The sequence below is a fragment of the Balaenoptera ricei genome, chromosome 5 (genome assembly GCF_028023285.1).
Source record: "Balaenoptera ricei isolate mBalRic1 chromosome 5, mBalRic1.hap2, whole genome shotgun sequence".
In the NCBI taxonomy this organism is placed as follows: Eukaryota; Metazoa; Chordata; class Mammalia; order Artiodactyla; family Balaenopteridae; genus Balaenoptera; species Balaenoptera ricei.
In genome coordinates, this window is record NC_082643.1 from 117,574,286 (window position 1) to 117,590,131 (window position 15,846).

At 35.9% G+C, this 15,846-nt stretch overlaps 1 protein-coding gene across 5 annotated transcripts in view; it reads right to left on the reverse strand.

Annotated features, from left to right (window-relative positions):
• The window catches only part of LOC132366631 (bifunctional heparan sulfate N-deacetylase/N-sulfotransferase 4), an 843,093-nt gene that overhangs the window by 99,238 nt on the left and 728,009 nt on the right, over window positions 1–15,846 (reverse strand). For all 5 annotated transcript variants that reach the window (XM_059924230.1, XM_059924226.1, XM_059924229.1 and 2 more), the window contains 2 exons: window positions 9,071–9,256; window positions 6,858–6,986 (listed from right to left, as the gene is read on the reverse strand). In XM_059924230.1, coding sequence (XP_059780213.1) covers window positions 6,858–6,986; window positions 9,071–9,256 — 315 coding nt within the window. The remainder of the gene's footprint in view (window positions 1–6,857; window positions 6,987–9,070; window positions 9,257–15,846) is intronic.

The following is a 15,846-nucleotide window of genomic DNA, read 5'->3' on the forward strand; positions in this document are numbered from 1 at the left end:
GGCAAGAAGACAGAGTTCAGGTTTAGGAGACAAAATATCCTGTTTTGTGGTGGTGCACTTTATATTCTGAGCTATTAATTGCTAAGTAAATGCAACTGTGGAAAATCATACAAAACATGCACTACCCCCAAATCAGGAGAAAGCAAAATTTTCTCCTCATTCTCTAAAACCTTATACTAACTCTGATCCTGATTTTCAGTGTGGACAGAAAAAAATAATATCATCTGTAGTGAGGCCATGGATCTTAGCTGACTCCATATTGTACAGTATCCCTGCTGAGAGTGTGAATCACTGCAGAAGTGGTGATTCATGTCCTTTTGTAAAGGTTAGGCTTGCAAATCTTTAAGAAAAGTAAAAAACAGAAAAAAAAACCCCCAAGAAACCCCCAAAACTCAAAAAACAGATAAAGGGAAAAAAAGAGGTGACTGTAGGTCTTTCAGTGAGTGGAAATATAATTTTCCACAATCTATATATTCTACAGGGGTTCATTCTTCTCACAGTTGGTGGCTGTTCTCCCAGGCTTTAAGCCTCAGAGCTCCCAATAACATTAATTGCTTCAAAGTCCCTGCACAGATAAGAGGCACATTTCACTGTAGTAGAGCAGTTAGAAGTTAATTTATTATTGTTTTTCTAATAAACACTGCTGGAACATGTGTCAATATCTCCTGTGACCCTGAGTTAGAAATATTAATATATTATTTTACAAAGAAGTATATTTTGATGGAATATATATTTGCTTTGTTCTACATGAAATATTATCTGATTGTTACAATCATCTATAAAGTGCAGCATTTTTAGGAAATCAAAATCAAAATTGTCAAAGAATATTTGGATGTTTTGAATATTAATAATCTGTAATTCTTTTTAATCTTCTCTAAAAAAGACTCGGGATGTTTCTTGCATTTTATTTTGCTGCACCGCACATAAAATATGTTTCTGTGAATTATCTTACATATCTACTTCCATATTATTTCAGCATTAAAAAGAACTTAAAGTTTGGTTCAGGTTATTTCATGTTAATGTTTTCCTTCGCCTTGCAGCTGCCTTTTCTCTAATCTGTCTGAAGAGCCAGCTCTAATCCACAATGTACTGACCTGCTATTAGATTCCATGATTTTGGAGATTGATATACATGAGAAAGGAAAGCTCATTAACCAGCCTAGGTGTATGAAGTTTCAGGAGACAGCACATGGGGAAGTATATCATTGCGGTTCCATTACACTCTACTGTCAATTTCAAGTACACTGCTGTTTCAGGCACATATTTTTTGTTCACCTGAATTTGCAACTGGCCAAAGAACAGACAAAGGTTAGTGAGTCTAGGCACTGCTCTGAACTTTGGACAATGTAGATTTCCTGGCTACAGTACTGCCATTTTAAAGCACTCTAGAATCGGAGCATCTTTAGATATATATGTTAAGAAAACTTAGAATATCCTATCTTCATACTGTTCTTTGTGTAGCACAAAATTAAAATGAGCTAGAAAAAAAAATTAAATCCAGTAAGCCATATTCATTTCAAGCTTTTATAGTTACTGGTGACACCATCTGATAAGACTCCAGACTTCCTTACTATTGCCAGTTGCTGCATATTTTATAGGGTAGTGTCTCGACTTGAATGATGGTGGGTTACCTGGTGTAAGCTGTTTCACCTCATACATGATTAAATTATCTTTCTTCCTATCTGTACAAAGATTATATTGAAAATACAAGAAGAATTTGGCACTAGGGAAATACATGTTAGTATTTGACAAGTGTGGAACAGTGCAGGCAAATATCAATATGTGATGAGGTCATGATAGAATCTAAAAAAAAATAAGAGGAAGTTACCTGAGTGTTAAGTGGACAGATGCCTACCTCTTCTTTTGAAATGTCATTCAAACAGCCCTAATATCATTTAATTTTCAATTTTTAGATTCATTTGGGCAAAACAAGTTGGTATCTAAGGAAATCAAGAAACCCCATTAAGAAATGGGGTTTTCTGAATCAAAAAATCTAACATGCAACAGTATTAGGAGTTCATATGTGAGTCAAGATGTAAAAATATATTTCAATTTGCATTTTCTGCTTTATGATATATTAGAAATAATGACATATTTTAAAATGTGTCAAACTATGAGAACAGGATAGCAGCTAGAGTCAAAATTAAACTTAAAAAAACTATTGAAAATGCATAAAGAAAAAATATCAGAGACCTTTGAACACAGAAAGGATACAGGTCTATTCTAAAGCGGGAGCGTGATACAAAATAATGTGAATTCCTAAATTGGAAGCTGGACAGGGAAAGAGGCTATGCTGGTCTTGGTGTGGTTCATGCCTTTTTGACTGCAGAGCAGAGCTGTGGAAGCTATGGACCAAAAAAAAAAAAAAAAATATGTGGAACTTTGCAATGTTATTTAATCCAGTCCCCTTCCTTTAGGTAGATGAACTCCCAAGGCAATAAGAAAGAACTATATAGTCATTGATTCTCTTTTAAAGTACTCTAGAGGGGGAAATTCCAGGATATTCCCTCTTTCCAGCTTTTATTAGACTCATAGGATGCTTGCATACAAATGAATCTAGAAACTACCAACCAGTTCAAAATGGTCTGCTAAATCTGGCAGTAATATTTCTTTCAGTATATTGATGATAGAAACTTTTTTCTCTTCTACTTCCCTCAATACATCTACCACTGAATATTGTCCCATTTTTATCCCATTTTTTAGTTCTTATACATGTTGATAAGTTACCATTTCCCTTTTTCCTCTGACTTTATAATCATAAACTAAAACTAAATACATAATGCTGGTCTGTAATATGTAAAATTAAACCTACTTCATATTTTTTATATTTTACAGTGAAAAAGATATACCCCACGTCTAACTGGATAAGAACAGAATCACAGTCTGAGCGTCAGATTAAAAGTAAGAGATTCCACATTCCTACAAAATTTCTGTTTAGACAACTTCAATGACAAGGAACTGAATAGGACATGATGCAGCCCATACAATTTTCTGGCAGATTTACTCTATCTTTATATAATATTTATCCTTATATAATGCTGGCATTATACACTATTTTGTTTGAAAGTAATTTTGGGGCTTTTCATTATTCCCTGTTAAATTTCATCTTGCTAGATTTTGTCTATCACTCCAATTTGCTAAGTATAACTGGGTATTAACATTATCATCTTGTGTAATTACCCTCACTGCCAGCTTTGTGTCATGCTATCTATATCGTTATTCATCCATTCATTAACATACGGAAAACCGAAAAGTAAAAGGACAAAATTCTATGGATCTTTTACAAATCAGAGGAGAAAATCACCACGCAGGAGAGGTGTTATAATATAGGATGTCTGCAGTATTTCCATGATGCGAAAGTATAGATCATTACTGAAAAAATGAAATAAAGTTAGATTGGCCTTAAATCTTTAGAATTTATGCTAACACTATGATCACTTATCCTACTTATAAGCCCTCACAGACATCACTTTTCCTAGGTAGAAAAGGTGGTCAGTCATCTTTCTCTACGATTTCATGGATGTTGAATGCTTTTTACTAAAATCATATTTCCCCAAGGAACTTTGATACCTAAAATAATAAAATCATAGACCTCTCATTCGGGAATAGGCTCTGTTAGAATACAAATATTCTTTAGAGTTAGCATATTGATTAATTAATGTTGAAAACATACCTTCACATCAATTAATTTATAGATTTTTTTTCTTCAGCATGGTTTTGGTGAAAGAATAAGGAGGTACTCTTTATTCTGACAAAGAATTAAGTGATGACTGGAGAAAAAGAATAGACCAGAGGAGAAGGCTGGGTATCAGTATTATTTTTTGTTTTCTTCTTTCCTCATTCCCTTCCTGCAGACTCCTTCTTTGCCAGCCTTGCTGGAACCATATAACTTAAAATAATAATTAATCAAGCAGCCTCAATACTTCTTTTTTCCACATCGGTGAAGTGACTATTGATCACAGCCCATCATCTGTGATGCCTCTCTATTCACAATAGGACAAATGTACAAAACATTCCAAGCTTACGTTATCTTTACTTCATTCATCACTTCCTCCCCTCTTTCTGTGCTCCCCTTTTCATTTCACTTACTTCCAGTCTGCTCCCACCTTAAGTTCCTCATTAGGAATGATAGTTAATTTTATGTCTCAACTCAACTGGACCACAGGTTGCTCAAACATTATTCTGGTTGTGTCTGTGAGCGTGCTTTTGGATGAGATTAACAACAGAACTGATCAACTGAGTAAAGCAGATTGTCCTCCCTAATGTGGATGGGCCTCATCCAATCAGTTGAGGCCAAATAGAACAAAAAGTCTCACTCTCTTGTGAGTAAAAAGGAACTCCTCCTGCCTGATTGCCTTTGAACTAGATCGTTGCTTTTTGTTTTTATTTGTTTTTTTTTTTGGTTTTTTTCCTGCCTTCGAACTGGAACTGAAACATTGGCTCTTCCTGGGTCTCAATCCTGCCAGCCTTTGGACTGGAACTACACCATTAGCTCTCCTGGTTCTCAGGCCATAGAACTTCTACTAGAACTACACTATCAGCTATCTTGGGACTCCAGCTTGTCGACTATAGATTTTGAGACTTGTCAACCTCCATAAACACATAAGCAAATTCCTTGTAATAAATCTCTTCTCCCATTCATCCTCTTGGTTCTGTTTCTCTGGAGAACCCTGACTAATACATCTGGTAACTTCTGCGTATGCAGCTCTAGAACTAAGCCCTGTTTTGATCTGGGTTCTGTCAGATGCTGCTTGCAGTCTGTCTCCATAGAAGACCTGAGTAGGATCTACCTGGATTGCCTACAGCTACACTCTTCACGTTTTGAGCAACATTAGTCCTTTACTCCCGTATCTTTGTGGACCATTATCTGTCTGATCCAGGCTCATATCGCCATACATAGAATGTCCTATATTATCCACACTATTGACTATCTCTAGCATTGCTCTTTCTTCTGTGTCTATCTGGGTCTCTCTCCTTTACTCATGGATCCTACTTTAAGATCACCATCAATTCACAACGATAAAGTAACTGCAGTTTGTGATTGGACTCTAGAAGTCTCCTGAAAACTCCCCCCTTCCACCGTTCTATTCCTCTGCAATTAAAATAAATCTGGGTGGCAATGGTAAGCTTTTTAAGTGAGGTTAGTGTTATTTTGTTAGTTCACAACAAGTGCTAAAGATAGAAATGCCAAATAGTCTTCCATCTTATTTAAGGGACCAACTATTAGTCTCTGAACGATGTTTTATAAAGAGTACTGAATTCAAAATTTTTAAAAACAGTTATAAATCCATCTCTTTAACGACAAGTAGTCAGATGGGCACCCAGGTAGTAAATATCAGTAACAATCAGACCTGGGGAGCAAGAGGTTTAGGGGAGGCAATCATCAGTGTTCTGATGCTTAGCTCTTCCCCTGAGTAGGTGACCAGAGCAGATTTGGGGTTGGGAGTGTAGCTCCAGAGTGAAAACGGTATGAAGATGTGACCCTTGCCTCTATGGAGATCAAATTCTCAATTAGTGAGGGAAGGGTTAAAGAGAAAGATTTCCCACATTTGCTTGCATTAATATTCACATGCATACCTCAATTTCCAAAAAATATTTTTGTAACGTTTTTGATTCGTTTAAGTCTCAATGAATTTGAATTATACACACAAAAAATGGAATATCCAAAAGGAATACTTTTGAGGAACATTGAAGACTGTCTAGTTTAACAAGCTTGTTTTACAGGAAAGCAAGCAAGTTCTGAGAAATAGAGTTTCTTGCTAAGATCATAGAGCATCCAATCTGTTCCCCAGTTTAGTGGTACCCCAACACAACAGAGCGTTTTGTTTTGTTTTGTTTTTAATAGTCCCGCAGTTTGAGGAGGTTTGTTGATTACTCACACTCATGTGAAGCATTTTTGCCCCCACTTCCCTATCCCTCCAATCCAATTTAAAAGTTTTCATCTTTACACAAGGTAGGTTTTTATTTAATTTCTTCAGGAATTAAAAACACCATATATAAATTATCTAAATAATTTGTTTAAAACATACCTGGAGCTTTGCCACAGACAACTGAACTATAGTTTTGTTTAAAGCATGAATCATTTTCCCTGAGTATGAAAATTTCTTATACTAAACAAGGTGGACATAGCATGCAACTCACTATTTCATATTTTTTATTGGTGCAGTGGGATGTAAAAAAGGACATGCCTCTTTAAGGCCTCAGAAATGGAATCTTTATGGGAAAAAATTGAGAAAGCTGAAATAATCTCAACATTATCTAATGATAATATATTCCCACACTGCTATACTTTTCCACATATAACTGGAAATAAAATTGCAAAACTTTGAAAGGTGAAAGGGCACAATTGAAAGGGACAAATTCTCTAGCTTTGATTCCAAATAAAATTAATGGAGATTTTAAAAACAGGCCTCAGATGACCCTAGTATACAAAGATAATGCATAGCTATGTATTTGCAATGCAGTTTTGCGTTGTGATCCTTTTTAGAGACTGAAATGTATATCTACTAATACCTTGAGCTAGAAGCAAATTCAACTTATAGACAAAATATGCACCACAATATTGTGAATGTTAATTTTTGGTTATAGAACTGTATATATGTCTTTACTACAATTCAAGTATAGGAGACAACATTGAGATATCTTACATTTAACTGTTATATTCAACATATGAATCTTAACAAATCTGTGTTTTTCTTGATTGACGATTATAAAGGGAATTGAATATTTGGAGATTTAGTCTAATTTCTCTCTAGTATTTACCAACTATTCTTGTGAGAGGGTTGACAATAGAAATAAAATGAAACATATATTTGAAAGTTCTGATGTTACAGTAAAAAGCATAAATAGAATACATACTGGGTTCAGAAGGATTGTGAGGAAAAGTTCACCTCCTCTGATACTTTTATCCAATTCTTGGGGGCCTCCTGGATACTCTTTGTAGAAAATAGTGTGTGTGAACAACCCACAGGTCTGTCGAGGGAGGACCTGAGGAAAAAGAAAAAGCAGCACATTTACATGACTTAATTAAAAGCTCCATCACTGTGTCATGACTTCAGAGTCTGCAAATTTCATTCCTATTGGAGTTCCTTAACTGATAAAGCCAAAATCTTAATGTAATCAAGAGTTGATGTTGGTGTAATTATGCACATATTAAGAGACTTGCTAAATAAAAGCTATAGGACAGCAGTCCCCAACCTTTCTGGCACTAGGGATGGGTTTCATGGAAGACAATTTTTCCACAGATTGGGGTGCGGGGTGTTCAGGCAGTAACACGAGCTATGGGGGGGATGGTTCAGGCGGTAATGCGAGTGGTGGGGAGCCGCAGATGAAGCTTCACCCGCTCACCCACCCCTCACCTCCTGCTCTGCGGCCCGGTTCCTAACAGGCCGTGGACCGGTACCGGTCTGCAGCCCCAGGGTTGGGGACCCCTGCTATAGGACATATAGGTTAAAGCATTTTCATTCATGCCTATAAATCTCACCCACCATCTGAGTTATGTTAAAGAAATTATAAAAAATAAAAGTCTTCTTAGGGTTGGTTTAATTCAAATATAGAGATTCTCCAGGGTTGCATTTTTCATGGTATTAGACCATTACTCTCCTTGTTTCTGAAATACAGTTTTACATGGTCCTCAGGCTCTGGGATTCAAAACAATGAGTTTTCATCACCCTCGCCACCTTTACTTTGTTTTGTTTTTACTACTCTGAATTAAAATTTTAATCACAGTGGTAGTCAGATCATCTAATGATTGCTTCCTGCATATTCTGTGGTTAATTCTGTTGTACATCTGAATGTTCAGCAGAGAAAGCAAGTAAGTAATTTTATTCCAAAACTTATTTTGAATAATAAACTATTTATAATCTAGTGGAAAAATGCATCCAATTGCACAGAATAGCTATAATTTTATTTATTCTTTGCTTAATTTTCATAACAGTTTGTATTAAATTCAAGGTAAATGAATGTGTGTACTATTGGTTTAAAGGAATGTTTTTATTTAATAATATACCAAATGGTCATGTTACTCAGTTAAGAAAACTGCTTTCACTTTGCTTTGCAATTATATCAGAGTAATACTTTTTATATCGCCTGGATTTCTATGGACACCATATACTATTATTTGCATTATCAATAGCTCCATTTAAATCCAAGGCTTCTTTAGGTCTTCTAGTACCAATTTACAATAAAATATTAAAGTTTTATGATTAAAGAATATTGAGTATTAGCTCTGGTTAACATATGTGCTATTACTTTTTCTTTGGTTTTAGATAATTATTAGATAGACAGACAGACAGGTAGATAATTCTAATAGCAATCTGAACAATGGACTGAAAAGATGTAAATATTTAAAGGAGGGAGAACAGTTTGTAAACCTTTCCTATGATCTTGGCAACTGATGATGAGAACATGACCTAAGGCACTGGACGTGGGGATGGAAGTTTTAAAATGAACTATTTTATCTCAAAGTAAAAATTAGGATTTTTTTCATTCCAATGAATAATTATAAATTCCCATCTAATATTCGTTTGCTTTTATTCTCATTTATAGGAGCATATCATTCTTACATCAGATTATTATTTTTTCAATTAATATATCTGAAAAGAAAATATATACCTTTGTTTTCATAGTATGTAAGAAAAAGAACAATGAAAAATGCTATCCTAAGATTCTTGAGTGTCTGAAAGCCAAAATAAACTGAGTAGATAAATTTAGCTTTCAGATGCTATTTGTTAGATTCTGTCTGTTGATAGTGTAGTGACTTGAGAGGTGTTTAATAGACATGGAGAAACTCCCCAGAAGTATAAGGTCCCTAGACAAAACTTTAATCCAGAAACTGCAGTGGATGACCTATATGAAACCCGTTTCCAATATTTTGAGCTTGCCTTGAATTTGCCAAAACTACCCCACAGCTTAAGAAGCAAGTCTATGGGTAAGCAATGTATTAATGTATGACCACCATGGTAGGCAAGGGATTTATGATACTCATGTAAAAGAGTTTTGAAGTTAGATTTTGTCTTCATTCCACATGTAGATACTAAGAACCTTCAATACACACAGCGGTATGTGCTCACCATGATGCTATCGTGAATGAAGCCCTTTCGGTACCGTGCAGGTTTCAAATGTGGATACTCTTCAGTGCTGGTGACCTGAATACCCCAGACCTTCTTCCAAGCTGCATACAGCTGAATATGAACTGGGTAGACCCCTGAGTGATGTGGTGCCACAGCATAGCCCATGTTGATAGGTATTCCATGCTCCTAAAAGAAAGCCAGAACAACATCATATGGAGTGTGGTCAATTGAATTCAACTAAAATTGTTTCCACAAACATCTGTGCTAAGGATGAGAAATATAAAAACTAATAGGGTAGAGTTTTCTAATCCTATGATAGACATAGTAAATACTTTGGGCATGTGGTGTGTAGCTAAGATTAACTCTGAATTTTGAATATAGAAGGTTTGGGGGGAAGATAGGAAGAAGATATGGCCCTTTCTCAGACAGATACAGAAAAAAAAAAGGTGCCACTTGAGTAAGTACCCAAATATGGAAGACAGAATAGCCCAATGTGGGGTGTGTTTGTGTGTGTGTGTGTGTGTGTCTATGATGTTGAAGACAACCAGAAGGGTAGGTATAAACCATAATGTGATAAGCTTTTACTGTTGACCTAAGGGATTGGGATTTATTCTGTTTGAATAGTATAGACAGGAAGCTCTGTGAGCATGGAGGGCCATGATCTGCTCTATGTCTTAGGAAGAAGGATATAGTAACAACATGTTAAGATGAACTAGAAGTGGGGAAGAAATGAATCAAGGCTGTGCATTAGGAAGCTATTACAATGGCGCAGATTAAAGGGCACATGAGTACCTAAACTATATTGTTGGTGGTCGGATTAAAAGCCTGGGGATAAATGCCATACAAGATTCAGTGATGTTTTGGATACTGACGGTAAAGGAAAAGTGAAGATTGGTTTTGAATCTTAGCAGCTCAATTTATTTTTATAAAGCCTACTGTTTACTATGAGGTGCTTGCCTTGGGTAGACGGTCAACTCTAAAGGAAAAGAGGTATAAATTTAAAACAAGAATATGAAAAAAATTGTCGAAGAATGGTATTATATTGTGAAGTACACGATATAGATCTGCAGTCTTCCAATTTCTGCTTCTTTATATTTCTCCCTTTAAATGCTTATCTGCTTTATAAAGATGCCTTATAGGATTGAATCTCATCAATTGAGGTTATAAATGACAATATACAGTAATACATGAAGGCTGATTGAATCAATAAACAGAACACAAAAGTGTTGACTTGACAATTGCCATTTATATTTTCTATTACATGACACACAGCATAGGAAAAGAATTCAGTTTGGCATAAAAAGCAAGTAGTGAATGGGTCACATATCTACAATACCTAAGTCATACGCCACATTCAGTTCAGAAGATGGGCCCTAAATATTTTGCAAGTTTCCTTCATTCTTCCTTTTATGGAATGACCCTCATTGTATAGCCAAATCCACCTCTCTTTCACTAGGAGTATGTGTTTTCTAACACCTATTACAATAAATGACTGTAGAAAGACTGAATTATGAAATCAATGCTGTAAAATGATCTGTAGTATTTGGCTAGGTACTGGGGAAAATTCATTTCTTTGTGTGTGCAGAGGAAAAATACTTCTTCCAGGAGCCTGTATTTTCAATATAAAGTAAAGTTGGAAAAGTCCAGTGACAAAACTACTAGGACACTACCAGAGGGAGCAGGCAACTACTGTTACCCTGACACTCACTGGGAAGCATGTACTGGAAAAAGCCTTAGATCTCTGGTTAGTTCCATGTTGCCCAGTGAATTGTCACAAAGCGTTCTGAGGATGAGTATCGCAGAGTAGCCAAGATGCGGATGTACTGGGTATGAGATACAGATGAACTTTCTCATGAGAGAAATCTAAGGTCAAGGGTGTTCAAACCTTTCTGTCTGGTAAATAGAATTTGTGCGACTGTTGCTTAGAGAAGTAGCTCTGATTTACAAAAAGGGGGAAGACAATCTGTTACACTCTTACTACTCTTTCAAGTGATTCATACCGAGGTTTCATAACTGTCTTGTCCCATGACTAGAAGAATAACAAAATCATCGGTGTATGAATCTTAATAGTCTTCACCAATCATTTTGTTAGTGTCCATTTTTTATCACTGTTTAATATTTTATTTCAAATTTTGGGCCCAGAACACTAGATAAGTGTGTGAATCTTCTAGAAGCAAAGAGATAAAAAAATAAAACAATGAGAGAATTGAAATATTAAACAACTGTATCTCTTCAGAAAAAAAAGTCTTTTGACAAGTAGTAAAATGAACTGTAGGACTTTCATGAAAAAACCAGAAGGTAAAAAGCAATTGATTTGGTGAGTAGGAAGGAAGTAAAAGGATTTTATTATATTTATTGATTTCTGGGGGCTTAATGTTCTACTGCTTATAAGGTCATCTTATCACACTGACAACTGGAGCTCAATCAAAATAGTAAATCACACTAGATAATTATGAGTTTATATTTTTTCAATCTAAATGATAACACAAAATGAAAAGTAATTCCCTAGTCAAACTCTTTTTCTGTTATCAAGGGGCTTGCTATAGAAGCCTTCATTCTTTACTGTCCAGAGCTTAAAACACCCTTCACAGTGACTTGGTAAACTAAAAAGTGAGCTAAACATATATTTACACAAGATCACAAAAATTACAAAATTTGAAAGACTTTCTAATGTGAATATAGGAAGCATTTGAGACTACAGAATTAGACATGTAAATGACAGAGTAAACTAATTCAAACATGGTTTTTATTATTTATTAAAACAATGTCTTTGAAAAGATCTAGGAGTTCTATGATATCATAATATGAGATGGCACCACAAATATTTATGGGAAGCTTAACTTGATCATTCTTATTTACATGAAATTCCCAGTTGACTGGAAAATGAGACAATGTGGTAACTTACAGACTATATAAAAATAGGGTCATCATTTTTCAAAAACTAGAATAAAATAAAATATATTTAGCACCAAACATCTAACAGTAATGGACATGATCTCATTTAATTTTTCTTTAATCATTCCTACTGATCCTATCTGCTTGCTGTTGCTTAGAGCCTGATAGTTATGAAGTGTTTTTACATTCATGTCTAACATTATCCTCATAATTACCCTGTGAGGTGGCCTGGATTATCAAATGTGGAAACAGAGGCTCAGAGAAAGCAAATGACTTACTCATGTTCACACATGTCAGAGCTAGAATTATACCCAAGTCCTCTAAATTCATTGCTTTTGCTTTTCTACTAGGTTGCTACTACTGTCACCCTCTCTCCTCACTCCAAGTTAATGACTAGAAGCACTTTACTGACAAAAGGGAATTGATTTTAATATATATTTCTGAATTGGAACTCCTACCACTCTATTTTTACTTGGGGGGGTTATAAGGCAAAATTATACATTTCCCAAACTCTGCCGCTATCATTTTTGATGCAAACAATTTTCAGCCAATTACAAGTACTTAGGATAGATGTCAGAAGGAAGTAGGTGGGCAGATGCTAAAGTCTGGCAGCTCCTGGCTCCTGCTGCTGGTACGTAAATCTTTTCTGAAGCAGTATTTGGTGCCCATTTGCAGGGCAGCGGTGAAAACTTGTTTCTGTCAGAGCTCCAGTGGCAGCTTTAAAAGCGGTGGCCCCGCTAGGGAACCAGTTCTGTCTGGCTCTGCAAAGTCCCAGAAGAGTAGAGCCTAGAATCTGCTCCATCAGCCCTTCCAAAGTTTTTGGAAGCACTTAAATCGCTGAATAAAAACTCCCTTTAAAAAAGTTCCAAATGGCTTCTGCGTCTATCATGGAAATCGGACTGATACAAGTGGTCTTTCCCCTTTCTAATAAGTATAAAAGGTTTAAGAGGTTCAGGTGAGATGTCAGTGGTCTGAAACTAGGAAAACAGAAGAAGAGTTTGCTAAAGCACTGCCCAGTATTTCTCCAAGAAAACTCATTGATACATGTGAAACACCTATTTGTCTAGCTAGATACTATCATGTTATACATATGACTGTTAAATCCTAGGTTGATCAGTCAATGACTAGTGTATAGAGAAAATAACTAGGAGACTAGTCTGTTTAAATAATAAATGTCACAGGTCAACCCCATGGTGAAACCATGTTATAACAAAAGAAGGGGAATGGATTGCATTGAAAGAACATTGCTCTAATGGATTAATTCTGATGACTTGCAAGCACCTTTGTGTCAGCACGTAAAGCAATACCCCTTTATAGGATAACCACGTCCTAATATACAGGCAAAAAGAACTGCAGGCATCATATGCAGAGGTAGAAAGAACTATCTGTGGTCAGTCATTGGTAGATACTCTTTAGAAGACCTGGCACACCATAGAGAACCAGAGAAGAAAAGGAGAAAACTAGGAGTTGGGAAGATTGGACTCACGGACATATAAGAGGTATTTCCTACATCTACCACAAATAGCTGGACAGCAACCTGAATAATGGTTGGAGGTCCTGATACAGAGAGGAGAAAGAGCCAGACAAATGGCATTTTTCCCTATTATTATGACCTTCTGTTTACACTCCAGGAGATATGGCTTGTGAAACCAGACCTAATACATTTAGGATGGTTTAATATTCCCAGTGTTAGCACCATGCCTGGCACATTGTTGGTGTTGAATAAATATTTTTTAAAGGAAATAGCAAATAAAATTTTTTATTAAATTCATCATAGATATTTAATAAATGAATAGAAAAGAAAAATAAATAAAATGATGATTGCATAAATGAATGTACTTGTAGTAAAGAGATAGTTCATTGAACAGTAACTTTTTGAACTTAAAGTATTGATTTGTCTTCCTAAATATACAACTTCTAGGGAGTGACACTGGTGCTAAAGAAAACAGATCTCATTATCTAATTTTCCTTTTAATAAGGACAATGTGGAATCACTTGTCAACTTTGAGAATGATCCTAGGATCATTGATTTTGCACAGTGTTTTGGGAACTGAAATTGTCTTCTGTTTTCATAAGTGATAAAAGCAATGACTGTGTGACCCTGGAAATTGGCTGGGTCAGTCCTTACACTTTTTGGACTGAAGCCTAGTAAATGGTGACAAATCTCTAGAGAGCTCTGTGTTACAAATGGATTTTTCTTTTGAAAAAGAAAGAGCACAGCAATAGTATTGCTTCTATAGTGTGAACTTTCCAATTCTAAGTAGAGCTATTTTGGGCAACTGAGACACATCCCTTTAATATTCTTGACCCTGCTGAAGGTCTACTTAGCTGCTTGAAGAGAACTAACACAAAGACTAAGCAAGTTTTCATTCACACTGTATAAAATGTGGTTGATTAAGCATTTTCATTGCTAACTTTTGGTACTCAGAAGTCCCACTTCATTGACAATCATTCAATATATATTTATTATGTATTATAATGTACTAGGAGCCATTTGTTGCAGAGGATACAGCAGTGAACAAACAGACAGAAATCCCTGCCATAGGGAAGCTTATATTTTAGTGGGCGGAGACCAAGATTACACAAAAGAAGTAGATAAATTGTATATTATATTAGAAGGGCTAAGAGCTATTGGGAAAAATAAAGCAGAGAAAAGGAGAGGAATGAAGGGGTATGGGTTGCAATATTAAATAGATTATTCATGGAGAAGGTAATATTTTGAATCAAGGTCTAAAGTTGTAAGAGATTAAGCCATACAGATAACTTGGAGAAGATCATTCCAGGCAGAAGGACAGTACATACATTGTTGTGAGTTGAAAGAACCTCAGGTATTTTTGAGGAAGAATAAGAATTCAATTGCTTTTGGAGCAGCGTTAGCAAAGGGGGAGAGTAGCAAGAGATGATGTCAAGAGGTGGCACTGCTGCAAGTAGCCTTGTCAGTTATTTACTGAACAACTCCAGGGGGCACCATTCACATCGACTATGCTTTTACAGAGGTTGTATGATGCAGTATCACTGACAAGAAGGAATGGGTGCAGAGCATTTAAGTCCTTAATGTTCCACAATAAAGATGCTGGTATTTACCTTGAATGAGAGGAGGAGCTACTGGAAAGTTTTGAGCAGATAGATGATCTAGACCATCATTAAAAAAAAAAAAAAAAATTCTTCTGGCTGCTATGTTGAGAGCTGACTGAAAGGAAGTAAGGAGGAAAGTAGGAGCCAGTTAGTAGGTTTTGGTAACAATCTAAGTGAGAGATAATGATAGCTTGGACCAGGGTGGGGACAATGTAACTGGTGAGAAGTGATTTTATTCTGGATATATTGTGAAGGTGGAGCCACAGAATTTGATGATAGATTGAATATGCAACATGAGAGAAGGTGCTCAACTAGAAGGATAGAATTTCCATCAAGTGAGTCTGGAAAGTTTAAAAATTAATCAGGTTTGGGGGAGAAAGGACATATGTTTGAGATTAGACATTCAATTGGATGTCTCATGTCTTCCCATTCAATTGGGAAGTCAAATAAATAAGTTTAGCATTTAGAGGAGCAAGTTCAGCTGGAGAGCTCAACATATCAATTTTATTTAAAGTCATAAAACTCATTACGATCACCAACAGAATGAATGTGTAAACAGACAGAAGAGGAAGGCTAAGTCTTTGGGACAGATTAACAACAAGAAGGCAGAGAGAAGAGAAGAAATCCAGAAAATACACTCAGAAAGAGTACTGCAAGTGAGACGGGAGGAATACCAGGAATTTCCAATGAGAACTAAGAATTGCCCATTGGGTTTAACACTGGATGTCCTTTAATGAACTGGAAAAGAGAAGATCTGGTGGAGTGGTGAAGGGCAAGAAAATCAGAGTGGATTTAAGAGAGACTAG